The 14,654-nt window shown below is 26.8% G+C and overlaps 2 protein-coding genes across 4 annotated transcripts in view; both read right to left on the bottom strand.

The window, feature by feature from the left end:
* Positions 1-557, bottom strand: part of LOC119673976 (endocuticle structural glycoprotein SgAbd-8) — a 1,726-nt gene extending 1,169 nt beyond the window's left edge. The window contains exon 1 of the mRNA XM_038085098.1: positions 553-557. Within this exon, the coding sequence (XP_037941026.1) occupies positions 553-557 (5 nt within the window). The remainder of the gene's footprint in view (positions 1-552) is intronic.
* A 4,653-nt stretch (positions 558-5,210) lies between these two features.
* Positions 5,211-14,285, bottom strand: LOC119676756 (larval cuticle protein LCP-30-like). Of its 3 annotated transcripts, none has more exons than XM_038088011.1 (7): positions 14,076-14,284; positions 11,383-11,557; positions 10,878-10,907; positions 8,611-8,761; positions 7,606-7,621; positions 6,619-6,782; positions 5,211-6,062 (listed from the first exon to the last, which is right to left on the bottom strand). In XM_038088011.1, the coding sequence occupies exons 1-7, from the start codon at positions 14,109-14,111 to the stop codon at positions 5,564-5,566; spliced, it is 1,071 nt and encodes a 356-aa protein (XP_037943939.1). In that variant the 5' UTR covers positions 14,112-14,284; the 3' UTR covers positions 5,211-5,563. The 3 variants fall into 3 exon arrangements, with proteins under 3 accessions (XP_037943939.1, XP_037943941.1, XP_037943940.1); XM_038088013.1 differs by having other exon boundaries at positions 11,470-11,557; XM_038088012.1 differs by lacking the exon at positions 10,878-10,907 and having other exon boundaries at positions 14,076-14,285.
* Positions 14,286-14,654: the final 369 nt, after the last annotated feature.

Genomic DNA, 14,654 nt, shown 5'->3' with positions numbered 1-14,654 from the left:
TAATAATAGATTAACATAATATTTGGCGCGAGTCCCAACGATAAAGATGTCGTATATCGAGAGGAGCTGATTCACTTTGTTCTTCCAGTTGACAGAACATTGTAGTTTATTTATCAGTAATCATCAAAGAATTATCAAATTCACCTCACAGGCTTGTTGCCTATAATAATAGATTAACATAATATTTGGCGCGAGTCCCAACGATAAAGATGTCGTATATCGAGAGGAGCTGATTCACTTTGTTCTTCCAGTTGACAGAACATTGTAGTTTATTTATCAGTAATCATCAAAGAATTATCAAATTCACCTCAGCGTTAAGCAATTGAGTTGTCGTATATTACTTCCGTTGAAAATAACTAAGGAGCATGAAAGTTTGATTTCAAAGTAAGAGATTATCATATTTTCTATCAAGATAAATATTAGAATTGAATTTAAAGATTTGCACGTTAAAATGTCTTAACGACTTGGATTACAGCAAACATTGCTATGCTTCGAAGTTTGGCACCGAGGCTGTTGAATATAGTTCCATATATAGGTGATTGAATCACCTACACCATTTGAATCTTAGATCTTGAATTGATTCATATACTATCAAATGAACAGAACTGATTTATACTCTTAATACTTTTTACAAAATATTCGAAATAGCAACTTTCTCCGTACTGACTTAGACTTTATTTAATAACTCTTTTACCCTTGATATCTTTTAGAGCAACTTTATATCAATACTAGAATGCTAGTATTATAAAATACATAGTGGGGTAATAAAAATAGCTAAGTTATGAATGACCATACATATTCCATTATTATGTTATATTTGTTCTTGAACAATTGTTAAGTTCAAATCAATATATCCTAATCATATACCTATATGAGTGATGTTTGAAACGTTTTGAAATCAATATGAAAGGATTATAAAATCATTTAAGATCTAATGTCTGTGGACCTGCATTTACACTGCAATGGAAAAGTTTTACAAAATTCATTAATGAGTCAATATGGTTTCTTAAATAGGAAAGAGGAAAGGAAGTCCTACTGTGAACAGTTTATAATTAGTCAAAAAATGGGACGACAATAATCCACAGTGGTACAAACTAGCAATTATTCTAATATGTAATAAACATATTTAAAATGTTTGTTTCTTATTTTTCGATTCTTTGAATATCAAGAAGTTGAACCAACTTCTTTGAATCTCAAGAAGTTAAATCAACTTCTTTGAGATTCAGTCAAAATTTTTAAAATATTCAAAATAATTTTTAAGAATAGTAAATTCAGGAACTATTTTTGCATAGTCCATTTGTCAGAATACGTCAAAGTTGACAGATATATAGAAATGATCAGATATCAGTTGAATTACATGGAGCTAATTTAATAATTACTACGAACAGTTATGCTTGGGCGTATCCAATGGAAAAGCTTTTTATATTAAGCTTATCTTTGAAAAATTAAATGTTTATATGTATTGAAATTGCCTAAAAATATGTTATGAAAATAATGTAACTCATACGTCAAGCAAACTAATTTTAAAGAAATTATGCATGAATAAATGAATAATACAGATTAAAAAATAAATAATAAATTTAATAATAAATAAAATATATAGCCCATTTTTTAAATTTTTTTCATTTCATTTGTATATTTATTAACAAAAAAACTACTGATTCTTATTTATAAATGTAAATAAATTAACAGATAATTAAGATATTAATATGAAATATGAGTTCACGCTATGGCAATAGCAGTTTTTAATTTTTTAATTAACACTAAAAATCAAAATATTTATAACTTTATTAAATGATAATAAATTTAGTTAATTTGCTAAATGATATTAATTATAAGAATATTATTGGAGCCAAGAAATAAGTATAACGGATATTTTGACGCATTCACTAAAATTCTATGCATAAGAATTTATATATTAACTACATACGATTTACGATATTTTGCTACTATTTATTTAATTAGTTAATATTCCATTTATTAGTTCAATATTCATAATATTTTATGTTAAGCATTTACGAAAATTTTAATGAATTTAATTAATACAGTTTAAAAGTTGCTCCTATTTAATTTATTAAGTCAACGCATTTTTGCTAATCAATTATAATGAAGATATTAATTTTAACAGTCCAACTGCTATTGAATGAAATAATAAATTGAAAAAATGTCAAGGCATGCATACTAACTAATACGTATACGCATGTTTATGTCTTTAATTAAAAACATCAACTTCTGTTTATTAACTATAATAAACATGAATAAAAATGTATTGCAAAAATAGTTGTCAAATTAAAATCTTATTAATTATAATTTATCAAATTAATTTTTATGCGAAGATTTAAGAGAAACTAAATTTTTAATTCTAGCACATTTAAGCAGAATGTTCTCTCTTAAAAGAAAACCATCTTCTCCAGGTTAATAAGTCCATGGAATCAATGACTGAAGTAGCTAACGAACCTTCGAATTTACGAAGTCGATGGTAATCAATTCATACAAATCATTAGGTCTCATCAAACTTGAGAGGATATATTCAAATATATCCTATTTGAATATAATGTAGTATCTACATAAAAAAGAGGTGCGATTGAAAGCGAGAATACGACTAGGTTTAAGCTATATAAATGTACCGATGTAAGCCTTACTTTATACTTACTTGCTTACTTTATAGGAGTAAACTAGCTTACATAGTTGTAGTTGGTAACTATGCACTACATAGTAGTGAATCTAACATGCAGTTGGAGAGTAGACAACTTTACTCTTTAAAAGTACAGTTTTGATCAAAGCGATTCCATCGCATGTTCCATAAACGTATTCATATAAAATTTTTGAAGTAATGTTTGAGTACCAAAAGTAAATAAAACTGAAAAACTGGCTGCCTTTGAATATATATTTAAGACCTGTTATAGAGGATTATTATACTTTTCGCATTATGTACAATTATAAGCTAGAGTAAACAATGAACAGAAGAACACATGCGATGTCTTTGACATGTCTTATACCGATCGTAGAAATAAGTCAAAAGAATCTTGTCGCTATAGACTGATATAAACTCAAAAAGAAGATCTTTAAAAATTAAGTATTATTCTCTTGAAAACAATTTCAGAAAAAATAATATATAAAACTATTAACGAATATTGGTTTATCGAGTTAATTGTTGGGTACATGCGTGAAAACTATTCACCCGAATATTATTGAATGAAAGAGATTTACACTCCAAAAGTATTTTTAATTTTGCAAAAATAAATAAATACTTTTTTATATAAAAAAAAACCAATCTTTCCTTAATATAATTAAAAAAAAATAAATAATAATAATTTATACGACTACAAAGTAAAGTTTGTATTAAACTTTAGATTTGGAACTATAGGCATTTTTTTAATATACTAACATTCAATATATAGTGTTTTATTTGAATACATAGCAAACTCGTTCAAATTTGTGTTAAAATAATTATTTTGAATATATGAAATTAAAACAAAAAATAAACGTACAAGAAATATTCTACTAATGTGCAATATAAATCAAAATAAAAATGAAGAACAGCCAAATGAACGTTTAGAAATTTGAAGAATTTGCTATATAAGAAATAAAGCTAGAGAAATACTGGCTTAGAAAAACAGAATACTTAATAAGCAAAACAATGGAAAAAAGTGCAGCTTGAGTAAAGGAAACCGTAGCGATTTCTAAAAAGGATAAATTTTAATGGTAAACTAATAATTATTAGTGAGTTTGCTTAATATATATTTATAATTGATATGTACTTTTATTTTTCAGTTACTATATAATATAATACACGAGATTATTGGAGACTCAACCCAGCAGCTCTATGTTTGCATATTGGTAGCTATGTTTATTAGATTACGTTTAACCTTGGATATTTGTTTTAGGCATCGCATATTTATTAAAATATTGAAACATTTTTAATATTAAATAAATTAATAACATTTGTTTACAATTTCCAAACGTTTTGTTGCAGTTAATCGTGAAAACAAAAGCAACTCATGAGACAATATTCAGCTCCAATATCGCAACTAAACATGTAAAAGAGGCTCTATCTTCTGAAATTGCTCCATATACACTTAAGAGCATCTTGCAAAAGATAATCTTCTAAACTTGCTACATTTATTTTTGGGGTTCATTGAACTTGGTATGTTTTGTTTCTATTTTCATTCATCAAAACAAAATTATTTGAGATAAGAATCTAAAATACAATTTAATATTACATAAAAATATTGAAATAAATATATTCTCTTAAAAAAAACATAAAAAATATAATTGTTGTTGTTTATTCAAAAGTAGACAGTTGATTAAAATGTGGAATATTCAAAATAAATATTAAATTTTATTAAATATTATTTAATTAATTTGAAGTGCTTGACATCTCTGTGTGAGTGCTTTTCGTATAATTGGAATTTATTGTTTACTTTGTGTAATGTAATAAATTTTAATAAGTTTTCTGTATACTCTGTGTACTCTGTGCACTTATTTGAATAATTCTAAGGCAGTGAACTCCGTTCTTATAAGTTTAATTATTAATTTATTTAATTTTTACATGTATCTTGTTGTGCTTGGAAGCAAGTTTATTAACGCACATTTTCATTTGAGGCCGTGGAATTTATTGGATTGTGTTCATTTTTAATGGCAGGAAATTTTCAAAATTGTCACTTATCGAGATTATCTACATTTTAAATAAAGAAATTTAGTAGATTGTCTTATATTTAAGATATGTATTTAATTTTTTGTATCATTTGAGGTTTTTTAATTATATTTTATGTGTTTTGAAGAGATTTAAATTGTAGTTTTAAATACTTGCTTCCTGCTTGGCACACCCACAACTCGAAGCGGTTTCGAATTTTTTTACATGGCCTGCTGTGACAGTGCGTGAATCTTGACCATGAAAAACCATAAAAAACAGTTTAAAATGAGTTTTATTTACTACTTTTGTTGGTATTATATTTTTTAATTTTTAATTTAATTTTTAAGTAAGAACATTTTTCTCATAAACGAAGTGAAAGACACCTTTATCGCCATTCGTTTCGGCTAGTAAATTTATTACTTATTAGGAAGGCAATCCAAAATGCAGAGAATAAAACACAATTTCAATAATTAAAATTCTAACAATTTTTATTTATATTTTAAATTATAAATTATAAATTAAATACAATTTTAAAACATTTTTGTTTAAATAATTATAATTTTTTTTTTAAAGATTTTTGTTTGATGGCTTGTTATAGTTTGTCTGGAGCGACAAATGCGTGGGGAAGGGGAATTGTTTTAGTATGACAAGTTGTGGTGGTGACTTAAGTAAATTTGTTAATATTACACATTTCTCGTATTTTCAGCACAACTCTAATGGTTACTCGTTACTTAATGGCAAGAAAATTAAATTCGATACGAAAATGTTTATGAATTTGATTTCGAATGAGTTTTCATAAAATTTTAACATTTATTTTTTTTTAACAATTTAACACTAAAATAAATAAACTTAATAGCTTTTTAATCCCTGAAGTGGCATCACAATTGTTTACGAGTTGTTTTTTTTATTTGTTTAGTCTAACTCGTCTTAACCGTAATATTGCTCTGTGGCATCATCATAATATTGCCGATCAGTAACAGCAGCATCAGTTTCGCTTTCGTAGTGTGTTCGTTCCCATTCCTGTTGTTTACGTTCCTCTAATTCCATTTCCCTTTGTAGTTCACGGATTTTTTCGCCAATTTCAGCTGGCATATCCTCTACATGTATGGACTTGATTTTTGCCATGATGTCTTTGGTCATCATTTTGTCAATACGGAAACCGCGTTCGTCAAACATTGGCATCTCACCGTTGGCTTTGCGTTTTTCATCTACCCATTTCAAGGCACGAGCAATGGCTTCTGGAATTGGAGGTGGTGTGGGTATATGTTCACCCATGGGCATGAAGCCTTCGTGGTTGCTTTTGTAGTTGACACGGTACAATTTACCATCATCACCAGTGTATTCATAGTAACCCTTGGCGTGAGTGCCGCCTTCGTGATGCAATTTCGCTTGTTCTTCACCATAGATGCCATTCTCAGTTAAGTATCTAGAACGAAGATATAAGATAAGATTAATATAATTTTTTTAACAGAGATAAAATATAATACAATTTTATAAAATATAAAATTTATTGAATTTAGTTATCAACGTGTTTTTTTATAATGCATTTATAGCCGGATTAAAACATATGTAAAAAATTATATTGTAAAATATAAATATATATTTATAAAATATTAGTAATATATGAATATATTATTAATATATATATAGTATATATATAATATATAAATGTATAGATAAGAGAGAATATATTTAATTTTTGGAAGACACCTACAATTCATTACAATATTATAGATGTCTTCTGAAGCATTAACAAAAAAATGTATTTTAAACTTTTTTCCCAATAAAAAAATGACTGAGAAATGAAATAACAACTATTGTCAATGGCAACGCCTACAATAATTATTGCTGCTAACACTGTTATAATTCATAAAAATAAATTTAATTCGAACTGAATTTTTGCTGTTTTTGTTAAATATAAAGTCTTCTTCCGCGAAGAATAACTGTAATAACTGTAATCAGTGTAATTGTCTAATACTTACGCATGGTCGTATTTGTCGTGTTTACGTGCGTCCTCCTGATGCAATATCTTATGTCGTCCTTCATCATCATAGTTGAAGAGTATATTACGTGGCGTAGTGGTCGTTGTTGTTGTAGTGGTGGTGGTGCGTTTTGTGGTGGTAGTGGGTTTCTTTGTGGTTGTTGTCTATGATGTTGTTTAGTTGTTTCATATTGTTGTGTTGTTGGAATTGTTGTTAAAGTTGTTGTTGTTGTTATGACGATGATTTTGTTTTTGTGGTTGTTATTATTTGACGTCATCGCAAAAGTTTAATATTTTTGGTTTTTATTTTGTGGAAAAATTGTAATGTTTTAGTTAAGTAACTTAATGTAGAATTCTGTAACTGTGCGTATACTTTGCTGTGTGTGTGTTTGTGGATATGTGGTGTATTGGAAGGGGTGGTAAAAATCGTGCATGGATCAGGAACGGGTGCGATGTTATTGATATTGTATTAAATGTAAACTAAGCTTAATGTATGAGAAGTTTAAAATGTTTTAAAATGTTTTAATGTATAACAGTTATGCGTCTACTTATTTGACGGAATTGGTTGCATTATTGGAATACTTGTCATTAGGTTTTTTGGAGTTAGTTGTTAGGATGCAGCTGGATAACTTAACAGCAGCTTCCATAGGAATTGGCTTGAATTAATTAATATCAATTCAATTAAATAAATATTATAATAAATTATTATAATAACTACTACTAGATTAATTTGATTATTTTTTCTTTCTTTGTTTTATAGGAATATATATCTATGGGATTTTTGACTTTTATTGGATATTTGGATGTCTAAGTATGTGTGGTATGTGAATGTATGTGCCGTTTATATGTGAGGTGCATATGTTGTTGGTACAACATCTTTTGTGGTATCATCGTGACTAACTGAGTTGTGTGAATCGATTTGAGGTTCATGCTCTGGGAAACCATATTCCAAGCGTATTTCAGGAACTTTATAATCAGCATTACTTACTGTGTAAAGATTGTGACTAGAGACGAGGAAGGAAAGAATAAAAATTAATAATAATAAAATTAAAAATGACTGAAGAGTGGTAAATATATAAAGTAAATTTGCACATATACTATTTTATCCATATATATTAATGTTCATTATATAGAATGTTTGAAATAGTGACAGGAAGAAACGAAATTTATACTTAAAGACAAATTTTAGAAACCTAAAATTAAATCAAGAAATTTAATTTATAGTTTGATTTAGATTGTGAACAATAAAAAACTATAAGCAACAATACAAATACAAAAACTATGCACAAAAACGAACAACAAATTTGCAACAATAATGATGATGTCTTATCTAGTATTGGATATTGCTTTTGTATGTAAAAAAATTCTTCGATATACTTAAACTGCTATTCTTACAGATTGGTTAGATTTAGCAAAATTTTAAATGGATTTTAAATACTATAAGTGAGTAAAACATTTGACCTTTCGCAGCGGGTGGAGTTAGTATAAATGTTTCTCAAATTTGCGTAATATATTTAGTATAATTATTTACTGCGTTACATATAATAAAGCCATTTATAAAGGTAAGATATTTTGTAGTTTGAATTTGAGAAGTTAATTAAAAATACATTTTAAATGTTGTTACTTTGGATATCTAACCATAAGAGATATGTAATTCTCATATGCATTACAGCGTCTCCACAGTAGAAACATTGAAATATATTACTTCTTTGTAGTGACATTAAAGTGACTTTCGGACCAGCAATAGAATAAAGAATATTGGGATAAAAGCTCGTAGCTGCTTTTATTTGAAAAATTGAATGTGTTTAATTTGGTTAATATTAGTTACAGCACTATATAAAAATCTACTATGGCCGCGGTATTTGGCTCCACTAAAAGCCTTTTTCTCTATTAATATGCTACACGACCCTCTTTAATTAAGTCATCTACCTTTCTGGGAGACTTTCAGTTTAGAAGAGAAAATTGATTTGTGATAGATAATAATTTTACTTACTCGTATGGCCTGTCATCGTGCACGTAGGGAATGTTGCTACCCGAGTAAGGCCCATAACCGCCATCATAAGGATACGGTACGTGCACATAGAAGCCAAGTTCACGATTGTCATGTACGTGACGGTAAGGCTGTGTACTTTGTATATACCGACCTGTAAACAAAATTAAGAAGAAAAAACCGATTTGTGTTATAAAAACTCGTCAGAACATTAATAAAAATTTGTTTTTTTATAAAAGCAAAACAATGAGTTGACAGTTTCTGTATGGGAAGTGCATGTTATGTTAAGTGTTTTTTGTTTTTTTTTTTGTGGTATGAAATTAATAATGTTACGTAAATATTTATTACCGCCAATAAACAATTTAGAAAATTTAACACATTTTTATGCTATAAAAATTAGAATTAAGAAATAAAAATTAATTTCATTTTAATTTAACCATAACCACAGCTATAAATATTCACGTTAACAAGTTTCATTGTAAAGTGTGAATTAATTTTATGTAAATATGTTTTATGTGTTACACTCAAACTAAATTGTTAAACAAGTTAGATAAAATTTGTATTAATTTAAATGCTAATAAAAATTAATCTTTTTTATTTATAATTGCATTGCAGTAATAACTAACTAATCATTTTAGTTAAAAGATTTACAATAGTTTAAGAAAAGTTTGACTTAAAAGAAGTTCTTTTAGTAGGATATTTAAGTACACTATTCATTTATTTAGAGATACTATTTTTAATTAAAACAAAAACATTTTGATTATTAATTTGTACTAAAGTTCTATAGCTTATATTGATCTCATATAATATTCATATGTGTTAATGACTGAGGTCAAAAAAGTATCTCGAAGTTTTTGTATCATACAACCACCACAGTGTCTTATATGGATCACAGGATTCTGATAACATCAAGGTTTCGATTATTTGCTTTCATTTGTTGTATTTTAAAGTACAATTTGTGATGGCTTATAGATAAGAGTATTACTTTGATCCAAAAAACACGTAAAACTTTGATTTTAACTTAACTTTAACCTAACTGTGATATAAATTTAAGTTTAACTATACCAGGTTTACTTTGGCTTAACTTTGGTTTTGCTATATATTAGCTTTAGCTTAATTATACTTGAGTTTGTCTTAACCATGCCTTGACTTTTAATCAACTTTAAATTGATACGACTAATTCTTTAGTTAGCAGATGATTGTGCAGTATTTGTTTTTGGTCCAGTGTGAAGGTAAAATTAATGGGAACATTTTTATTATTTTTGGATATAAGTAACAGTTCATATATTATGAGTAAACTTTTCTCATTGAACATATACTATAAATATTATTTAAAGTTTTGTTTCTTTAAGTATTAAATAGGTATAGCTACGAGAGCTGAGATGTTACTTTATACATTGCTCTGAGATATTGAGATATAGTTTATAAGTAATTTACTGCATGAATATTTTGATATTTCTTTCGTATTAACTTTTGTTGTATTTAGAATAAATAATTGAAATTAAACTCAATAAACTCATAATTCTTCAAATTACTGATATTAATATGACAGTATTGAATACAGAAATTATACTTTTTTAATTAATTTTATTTATGTTGTCATTAAGGATGGAGCTCAATGAACTGAATAACGTGAGGTTCCAATGAAATTATTGGAATATATTGTATTTGTGCTCTTAATTAAGGGTATTGATTTAAGAAGCCGATTAATTGTATGAATATATATAATTTGTGGGTTTACATAGATTCGGTTTAAAAATGGGTCAAAAACATGGTTAAGTGTTGTTAGTGTGATATGTTGGTGGAGTACTTTTGTGTGCTTTTAAAGGAGACTAAAAGGAATAATTTATAAGTATATGGTCAAGTGTTACTCGTGTGATGTGTTTTGTATGTGTTCAGAGGAGATAAAAAGGTTGTGAAATGCATAAAAAATTCGGGTATTATAGCTAAGCAATTAATTCTCATATCAAAGACGCTGCATAGTCGTTTGTACTTGAAATCATTTAAAATAATATTTTTTATTAAATTATTTTAGCGAAGAGCTAAAGCTTTTGTAATTTCTAGTGATTTCTAATGAACTCGTTTTGCGAATGGTTGAGTTGAGATTTTTGTGTGCTCTGATTTTTTGGTTTGTGATAATTAATTGCATATATATATATTGAATTGTATATAATATCACAGATTACTTGGCCAAATTTAATAATTATTTCTTTTTTAAGTATTTTTGTATGCTGTGATATTATATTTTTATAAAGTGATTATATCTTTACCAGCTGCATCGTAGTAGCCACCTTCTTGGCCTAGAAGAAAATCCATTTTATTGACAAAGTAACAACAGAACAATTGAACAAACGTGTTAATAAATCGACATGCAAATATTAATTAATTAATTTTCACTACTTAATTTTAATTAAATATCAACTACAAATAATAATAGAATTAAAATTTTAGTAATTTTTTGTGTAATTTAAGCGCGTATAGGCATGCTTGCTTAATTGTTGTGTTGTTTTTGTTGAGTAATTGGTATTGTGTTGTGTAATTGAATTGGTTTTGATTGTTTTGGTTTGATTGTTTGTTAGCGTTGCTACAAAATCTTTAAAAAATATTAATTTCAATAGATTATTAAATAAATTAGTAATTAACTACACATTATTAAGTATATGATTAATAAAATTGCTCCAACTTAAGGGTTAAGAGATACACATCTACTTCAATTCAAGCTACTCGTGCATTAAAAAGCAATCCGAATCCATTCGGTTCAAGTTAACGAAATACCTTCATTCTGTGATGGACGGTACCTGCCATCATTATTTGCATGATATTTGCCATCGTTCGCGTTTTCATTTGAAACCTGATACTTGCCATAATTTTGATTATTATAATTATTATAATTATTGTATTGATTAGAATTGGAATCAACGGGTACGCCTCTGCACACTGCGATGACAGCCTGTAAATGAAAAACACACAATAATTATTGATTTGTGTAAATTATTGACAAAATAGCACAAAAATGTATGAGTATAAAAAAATAGCGCGTGCCTTCATTAATTAAAGTTAACTTAAAAATATATATATACATGCATGTATATGTATATCAAAATACTACCAAATATATTTGTTTTATGTAAATTGTTTATACAAATGAGCTTAAAGGTGAAAAATCCTGTTCTAAATAAATCACAAAACATTAATTAAATTGTGAATGCCTAATTTCGCAAATATGCGAAATAATTTATTGTCGTGTAATGAACTTCTACTGGAGTTCAGTTTCTGTGTTACGGCTTGAAATTATGCAAATTTCTTGGTTTTTTTTTTAATAAATTTAAATTTTATTTGAAAAATATTTGAGAAACATTTAAACGACAATTGCTTGACATTTAACACAATCATTTGATGTGTTTTTAATCTCTCGTTTTTTGTTCATTTTTTATGGAAGAAATTTGGTGCCGCATCTATTTTTTGCAAAAATTGCTGATAAATGAATCACATTACTGAGATTCTGATTATATTTACTTTTTTTAATAATTAAGTAATATGAATAATATTTATAATGAATGAGAATGAATGACAAAAAAAAAATTTAATTTCTTCAAGACACAATTATAAAAGAAGGCTATATAAATCGCATCTCCATGTTCAGATTCAGATTATTAATTTACTTTGATAACAAAATAATATAAATAAAATATTAAATGATATATAAATAAAAAAAATTGAATTTCTTTAAAAATATTATAAAAGACGGCAGTTGTCTCTATAGATCGCATTCCCGTGCTGAGATGCTGATTATAATTCTTCTTCGATAATAAAATAATATGAATAATCTAAAACTAATTTTTGTTTCTCTATTTCGTGTGACTTGGAATAGGTATTTCATTAAAACTATTGCTTTACTATATAAACCTTGTAATATTTAAATTTTATAAATTAAATAATGTGCCTATATAATAGCTAATATCAAGGTAATATCGCTGTAATATTGCCTTTGATAAAAGCAATTATAATGGAAACCTGACAGTCTTTGCTAATGTCGTTTTCGATTGCTATCGATCTATCATTTTTGCTTGAACTTTGTAACTCAATCGAAGATGTTTAGGCTAATCCCTTAATATTGTTGTGAAATATTATAAAACAGTCGTTAATTTGAGGGTTTTCATTTGTGATAAATTTTATTAATCTGGTTATATTTAAAGTGGTATACATTTTAATAATACTTTTTTTTTAATAATAAAATTTTATTTAAAAATATTCTTTAGAATTTACTCTTTTATTTTATGTAAAGTATAAAAAATATATAAAATAAAATATAAAGTATATAAAAATATTGTAGAATGGAAAATTTATTAACTGTGTATTGGTAGATTATTGAGAGTATGACAGGATATTGAACTACTGTGATATGCACGAATAAATACATCAAAGAAAGAGCCGTAGTGCTGTAATAATTGAGGCTTTCTTAATTCAGCTGCTACAAAAGATTCTTATCTTATAACCACTACAATTAATCAAATAAATAAAACAAAAAATCTATTACTGCTCAGAAATCAAACCAAAAATAATAATTGATTGATTTTCTAATAGTTTAGAAAAAACAAAAATTTTTTCTAAGAAATTAAATCGAATATTTTCAGATTGTTGAATCTATTAGGCGTGTTTCTCACATTGTTTTACATACAATTAAAGAAGATACAAATTTAACTATTTTGCATACCACAAATTCAATGTTTAATTGTTGTGATTAATTGCCATAATTCCAAGTCTAGTTTAAAGGTCAACAAAGTCTGCATCTGTGGCTATGTAGAGTGTATAGTCATTGTTATAAAAATAATAATAACAATAATAATAATAGTAATTAAAGCAGCAACAAATTGTGAATAAAAAATTGTAGGAGTGTTTTTTATTGTTTTGATATTTTTGCAACTTAAAAAGTGTTAACAAGTTTCTAACGTTTTGCTTGTACTTATGTGGTTACTAAGGAAAACATATTAAATATCTTAATGTTGCATTTACATAAAATATTAATAAATTTGTTAAAATTATAGTAAAATGTAATGGAAAATTATTTATAGCAGACTATAACACTAGCACAATGTTTTTATCAACAACATAACTGTAAATACCAAATAAATGGTCGTTAAATCACTTGTTTGAATCTTCCATAAGAAACTCTTTTAAAAGTCATAAGTTTTTATATAAAAGCCATTATATCGAAATAACCACATTTTTCGATCAGCTTTTTTATGAGTAATTCAAATGCTCGTTCGTAGGCACACCAGTTCGTATGAGTAACATTTTTATAGCACGAAACTTATAAGTTTTGCAACTTCTTTTTACATTTAACTAGCAAAGATTTTTAACATTTATTCACGTTTCAATTATGACACTATAGTAATTCAACTGCAATATAACAGTTGTTTTAATTGTTATATTTTAGAACATAAAGTTCTTATAAAATTATTACTCACCACAATTGTCACAAATAGCAACACTTTTCTAAACATTTTGATATGGATTTGAAAGATTTTTCTTTTCAACACACAAACACAAAAAATCACTGCCCTTTTTTACTGTTTAATACTGTTTTCCCTTATAATTTAATTAGAACTTTTTTTCAGTACTGCTTCAGTTAATCCTTTCGCTTTGCTTGCTGTAGCAGGAATGTTTGGCATCCATTCAAGTTCAGCTTCTTTATATACCAGAATCAAAAGAATCTCTGCGTGTAAGTGTTGTGGATGTTGTTGATCTCGAATTGTTGCGTTTTTCACAAAAGCTTGCAATAATGTTTTTTTTTGTTTCTGTACTCTTCTTCTTTGCTTCACTCAGTTTGGTTGCTGGTTGTTTTTGTTAAAATTTGTTGTTACTTGTTAGTTTTCTTATTCTCGTTTTTATTGTTGTTGTTTGTGTGTATGTATGTTTTCTGCTTCATTTCGTTCTCATTAACCTGCTTCAGTGCTACGGTGCTTCAGTTAAATTCTCTTCAGCGCCAATCACCGCAGTTCACTTCAGTTCAGTGAAGTTCATTTCAAATTTCAATTTCAGTTCTA

Source organism: Teleopsis dalmanni, chromosome 2 (genome assembly GCF_002237135.1).
Source record: "Teleopsis dalmanni isolate 2A chromosome 2, ASM223713v2, whole genome shotgun sequence".
Classification (NCBI taxonomy): domain Eukaryota; kingdom Metazoa; phylum Arthropoda; class Insecta; order Diptera; family Diopsidae; genus Teleopsis; species Teleopsis dalmanni.
This window is presented reverse-complemented; position numbering and strand designations above follow the sequence as displayed.

Excerpts from the sequence above, each read along its gene's own strand:
- LOC119676756 (XM_038088011.1), bottom strand. The coding sequence starts at position 14,111 with ATGTTTAGAAAAGTGTTGCTATTTGTGACAATTGTG. Across the intron at positions 8,762-10,877 it reads TGGCTACTACGATGCAGCTG|GTCGGTATATACAAAGTACA; the intron begins GTAAAGATATAA and ends TTTTGTTTACAG. Across the intron at positions 6,063-6,618 it reads CACGACAAATACGACCATGC|ATACTTAACTGAGAATGGCA; the intron begins GTAAGTATTAGA and ends TCTTCGTTCTAG.